Here is a 6,000-nt window from a genome sequence, read left to right as displayed (position 1 = left end):
TGCTTTGCTTTTTAGGGCCACACCTGCGGCATATGGAAGTTCCTAGGCTAGAGGTCCAATCGGAGCTGCAGTTGCTGGCCTATACCACAGCCACGGCAACACAGGATCGGAGCTGCATATGCGAAATACTACTACATCTGGCAACGCCAGATCCTAACTCACTGAGCAAGGCCAGGGATGGAAACCAAGTTCTCATGGATACTGGTCAGATTCGTTTCCGCTGCGCCACAAGGGGAACTCCAACTCTGCTAGTTTCTGAGGGGAGGGAGGGGCTGCCTAGTGGGCCAGAAATGAGGAGGGAGCCAGAGGGGAAGTGGAAGGTTCAGGAGAGAGAGAATAGGGGCTGAGAGGGGACTCAGGCTGGGTCTGGGGGGGAGGAGGAGGGCAGCATGGAAGGGCTTGCCCTCCAGATTGCTCTATTTGGAGGCCGTGATCAGAATGGGTGGATAATAGCAGTTTGAATGTATTTATTGAGCACCTACTACCTGCTGGGTACCAGAGATGCAGAATTCAAGTAGACAGGCACGGCCCTATCCTCGCAGGGTTTAGAGCCCTGTGGGGAGGGAGGGCTGATGTCAAGGTGAAATGAAGGCTCACCGGTGTGCACAGATCTGTGCCGATGGTGCAGCAGGTGGCCGGGTGGGTGGCCTGAGCTGACAGGCAGGGCAGGAGGCCGGATGGGGTATCCACTTGGAGGTGGTGGCCTGGAGACAGGTGATCTGCGAGGAAAGGTGGCAGCAGAGGAGGGTACACATAGGAGATGGATGTGACCTGTGAGAACAAGAGGGAAAGGATTTCCTGGAGCCAGAGGGAGGATTTGGGTGTGGGGGAGTGGCCACAGGGCTTGGCCACAAGGGCTGAGGAGGAGGACCGACAGGCCAGAGGGAGCTGAGGGAGGGGGCAGGGTCGTGGGTAAGGAGAGTATGCTTCATTCTGTTTTCAGCGAGGAGGAGACTATGCATAGGCTGATGGGGAAGCGCCACTGGGGAGGAGGAGGATGCTGAGGGCAAGGATGGGCAGAGATTTGGGCAAGTTTACCAGGAAAGGGGATGGAGTGGGGAGCAAGTGGGAGCAGGAGGGATGCTGAGGGAACCCCCCACCCCCATCCCCCAAGGCCTGGAATTTCTGGTTGTGAGAAGGCCTGATGGGGTCTTGAGGAGAACAGAGGTCTGGAGTGCCCCTGGGTGGCAGGAGAGGAGACAGTTAATGGACAGTGTGTGACAGAGACATACCAAGTGTCCAAGCAGGAGAGCTGGTGGGTTGTCATGAAGGTCTCTGACCAATGGGCTAGACTGGGGAAGGAAGGAACCCCAGCAGAGAAGAGGCGGACTGAGGGCCGGACTTCTCAGTGGGGTCAAAGAACAGGGTGTATTTGCACTAGAAATAGTGGCTCAAGAAGTTGGAGTCAGAGATGGGATTTCTGAGTAGGATTTCAGAAGAGTCACCTTTAGGGCAGGCCCTGGGTGCGGCTGAGGAAGCAGGTCTCTGAAGGCCTCTGAGGCCGTCTGCGGTTGGATGGGCTGGGCCTATCAACCCTGTCAGGACATGGGGAGGGAGGCTGGGGGTAGAAAACAGAGCCTGAGCCCATGGTGAAGTGGGGGAAAGGGCTCAAGATCAGTAGAGGACAGCAGAGTCACTGAGGGGAAGAGAAGGATAGGGGTTTCCGGGGACGGCGGGCGCAGGGTCTGGAAGGGGTGCCGGCCCTGTCCTGAGCCCTGCCACAATGCCCTGTCTGGGTACACATGCCTTCTAAAGAACTGTCTGCTTCTCAGTGAACCTCTCTCCGGACCGGGCACGGCAGCCTGTGTTACGAACACCCGACAAGGGGAGAGTGGATCTGCTGGGCCACAGACCAGAAATCTCTACCTGCAGGCTGAGTGGAGAGAGTGGGGCTTTCTACCCGTTCATCTCACCCAAGGCTGAAGAAAAACACCAAATGCACATACAAGCTTATTGTGCTGCTTTTAATTATGAAAGATGTAAAATGATGCATTATAAAACTTGGAAGCTACTTTATACAAATTCCAATCTTTAAATATTGTTTAACAAGGGGGACCTGGGAACTAGGACACTGGCGGGAAGTCTGATTAGTTGCTGTGATGGTTCCATCACGAAGCAGTGGAAGAAACATGCTCGGAACCGTCTATGTGTGAATCAGAAGAGACGATCAGAGTCAGAGTTGGAAACGGCTTCAAATATGCAAATGGACTGGAATACACAACATTTCCGCTCAGGTAATATACAGCAGACTTAGGAGAAATGAAACACGACAGAGAAGAATTCATATTGACCTTGACATCAAGTTTCTCCTGACACCGCGTGTTCTAAAAGCCACAACCGTACAGAAGGGGGAAAAAAAAACACACAGAGAGGTGTTTAGTCTATGCTGTTTAACTGCTAGTAAATGAGAGCAATACAACGGTCAAGTTCTTGTGAAAAACTAAATATTGAAAACATAGTTTACCATGAAGTCTGCAGCCACTTCCCACACAAAGGACACCTGGTTTGTTGCAAAGACAGCAGTGAGCACAGATTTGCCCACTGAAGGTCAGGGCGACACCATGTAAGTAAGGTGGGCTGAATAATGCATAATGTATAAAACCTTTTCACAGGACAACAAGGGACGGATGGACCTAAGGACAAACTGAGTTCAGTGCTAAGCCTTATTGTCATCATCATACTCCACACACAAGTCACTTTTCCTGGGAGCCTCCATTTCCACGAGTCCCTGGCGAAGGCCGAGGGGGAGCGCTCTTTGTCCTGTAGGTTTCGGGGTCTCCAGCTGTGAGGCCGGGCTGCTGTGTAGAGGGAGTTGGGGCCCTGACACCAGCAATCCCCATGGGTAAGGCATTGTGTAAAGAGCAGGTTATCCTGGGACCTTCTTTTTTCAAAAACCTTCACAGCATCAGCACTGCTCCCTGTCGATGAGGCCAAATCAGATTTGGGGGGCCTCTGACACAGGAAAGGCAGCCAGGCTTCAGCCTCTTTCAGCACACCGGGCGCTGTACGGAATGAGAGGCCCTTTTACTTTAACAGCACGTTACTGGCTCCGCGATGTCAGATATAAAGGCATCTGGAAGTTTAACTGGAAGTGAGGCTTTAAAGGGGTGACCCACTGCCTCCGGCCCCCCCAACCCCGAGCCAGAGCTCAGGCAGGAGGGCTCTGTCTTGACTTCCTGATTCATTAGCCAGGGAGGCGGGGGGGTGGTTCAGGCGAATGCGAGGCAGGAAGACTTGGGCTTCACAGTGAAAATGGAGTGCTGACCCTCAGGTTATCTAGAGACTGGAGGGAAGGGACTCCCCCTTGAAGACAGAAGGAACTAGGACAGGGTCTGGAAGGGTAACAGCCCAGGATCCTGTGACAGAGCCCTCCTACTGCCAGGCACACCTGCCAGATTCAGAGCTATGGGGCACGGCCTTGCTTCTCTGGGGGGAGCCATCTGGAGCGCCCCTACCCCTGGCAACAACCCTGGTGCCTCCTGGAAGGGCAGGGCTGTCAGGGCCAAGGCTCTGGCATCTCTCTCTCCTTCCATGTGCCTGCCCTCCCCACCCCTGTCCTGTCTTCCCAGGCCTGCCCAGACTCCTCCCCCAGGGCCTTCAAACCCACCCATTAGGGAGTTAGGGGCCAGCATAGACTAAGTTAGACGAGGCAGGCAATGGTGGAAATCCAGCAATACCACTTTATGCTAAGGTACTGATTATTAGCGATGGTGTCATCACTGAGGCCTTCATTTTATTCTAGACTCTCTGCAACTTCAGAGAAGGGACCTCTCTCTTTTGTCTTTTTAGGGCCACTCCCACGGCATATGGAGTTTCCCAGGCTAGGGGTCTAATCAGAGCTGCAGCCACCAGCCTACGCCACAGCCACAGCAACACCAGATCCGAGCCGTGTCTGCGACCTACACCACAGCTCACGGCAACGCCGGATCCTTAACCCACTAAGCGAGGCCAGGGATTGAACCTGAGTCCTTAAGCATCCTGAGCCACAGTGGGAATTCCTAGAAGGGATCTCTTCCAAAGCAAAACACAGGTCTGAGAGGGAGGGTCTTTTGCAGTGGCTAGGACTCCTGAGGTCCTGGCACGTGGGCAGCCTCGGTTTGCTCAGCTATTCTGGATGCACTCAGAAGACAGGTTCCACCTATACCTGCATACTCTCAAGGACGACAGGGTGTGCGTGCAGTAACTGGAGATCTGGTCACCTAGTGTTAAAAGCATATTAAAGTGCATGCTTAACCACAGGCATGAGTGTTAGAAACGCTGAAGCTCCGAGAGATCTGGTAAGGACTAGGACAGTGAAAACTAGACTGCCTACAGCAAGGTAGGCTCACTCATTCCGGCGCCACTCATTCATGTGTGCGTGCGTGCATGTGTGTGCAGGGCACAGTTCTGTAGCACCTGCTCGGTGCCAGGCACTTGTTAGGTCTTGGGGAGGAATAAGGCACAGGCCCTGCCCTCGAGGAGCTTAGGTCTGGTGGGGTGACATTCACACTTCCATTCCACAGAGAAACAGCTTCCCTCCGCTGCTGCTCAGCTGCTGGGGGCCGGGGAGGTCAGATTTAGAGCCCCAGCCGCTTCCTCCAGCTGGTCTGTGGAGAGGAGGCCTGTCTGTCTGGAGCTGTCGGAGGATGGCGTGTGCCTGTGAGACAACTGTAGCCCCCTCTCTCTTCCCCAGCCACCAAGAAGCACTGTTCTCTTCAGGTTCATCTGGGACCAGGGGATTTTTTTTTTTTTTCTTCAGTGACTGAATAAAATAGTCTTCCTTTTCCTCTTGTCCATAGGAAAAAGTGTACTGAAGCAGCAGAAAAGAGATTGCAAACCGGGAGGAGACAAATTAGAATTCAGTTTGCTTAACTCAAGCCTGTCTTTGGACTTGGGGTAAAAATCCTTCTTGGTGTTGGAACCGAGTCCTCTGGGAGAGCCCTGGCCCTCTGCCCTGCCCTGGAACAGCTTGCCACTGCCCAGCGGTGCTGAGGCACAACGGCTGGGTCAGAGGAGGCATCGTGGGGCGGTGGTACTGCTGCTGGATTCGGAGCTGACTCCCCAGGGCCTGTGACCCCTGCCTGTCCCCTGCTCCGGGTCCTTGCTTCAGTGTTGACGGAGATCAGTGGTTCCGGGCACTACACAGTGCTACTGAGCCCACTGGTTATCTTTCCTACTTTTACGTGACCAACTAGATGGTCAACGAGAGGCTGTAATGACTGCAGTAATAACTGATTCATTGGAAGCCCCAGAATAGCACACCTGCAGCCATAGGACCCAAGCCGCAGGCCTGAGGGCAGGCGCCCAGCTCTGTGGCCTAGAATAAGGTGCAGCCAACAAGAGGGACCTCGCCTGCAAGCCGGGAGCCCGGCAATTGGTTCCTTCCACGTCAGAAGCCCAAGATACCTAAAGCCCAGGGGTGTTGCTGGCTCCGTTCTAGTCCGTGCTATTTTAGCTGTTTCAGAAATAAGTTCTCCTGCTCGGTTCCCTTCTGTTCACAGTCGGTCAGCTCGAAACGTCTCTTCCACAGACGGGTCGAGCAGGCCCATGCTGGAATCACTTAACATGTTGAGTCCGTCCAGGCTCAGGGGTTCGATCTGGAGCTCTTCCTCCAGTGGAAATGGAGTGTCCACGTTCAGGCTGACCTCGGGCATGCCTGCCAGAGCACTGCTGAGGTCTTTGAACAGGCTGGTGCTCGAGTCTTCTGGAAAGAGCAGCAGGAGGGGAAAACAGCATGGATTAGGAGGGGTGAGGCCCAGGCCACAAAGAGGACACAACTGATGACAACCCTCAAATGCCATTCCTGTCGTCTTCCTGAGCAGAACAGTGATCACCTGTGTTCCAACCACTCCCAGGCCTACAGTTCTACTCTGGAATCTATTTTCAGGGAGTTCCATAACTTCCACTTTGGCAGGTTTTTCTCCCTTGACCAACTGTCAATCACTGAAAACTAAGTAGCTCAGAAAAGGCTCAGGTCTCCAGGCCCTTTCCCCACTGCTTCCCAGGCTCTGGGGCTGGACA

At 54.0% G+C, this 6,000-nt stretch overlaps 1 protein-coding gene across 2 annotated transcripts in view; it reads right to left on the bottom strand.

Annotated features, from left to right (window-relative positions):
• The window catches only part of CRTC3 (CREB regulated transcription coactivator 3), a 109,669-nt gene continuing 105,614 nt past the window's right edge, over window positions 1,946–6,000 (bottom strand). The window contains exon 15 of one of the 2 annotated variants that reach the window (XM_021098911.1): window positions 1,946–5,683. In XM_021098911.1, coding sequence (XP_020954570.1) covers window positions 5,475–5,683 — 209 coding nt within the window. In that variant the 3' untranslated portion in view covers window positions 1,946–5,474. The remainder of the gene's footprint in view (window positions 5,684–6,000) is intronic. The other variant, XM_021098912.1, reaches the window with a different exon arrangement.

The sequence above is a fragment of the Sus scrofa genome, chromosome 7 (assembly GCF_000003025.6).
Source record: "Sus scrofa isolate TJ Tabasco breed Duroc chromosome 7, Sscrofa11.1, whole genome shotgun sequence".
Classification (NCBI taxonomy): domain Eukaryota; kingdom Metazoa; phylum Chordata; class Mammalia; order Artiodactyla; family Suidae; genus Sus; species Sus scrofa.
This window is presented reverse-complemented; position numbering and strand designations above follow the sequence as displayed.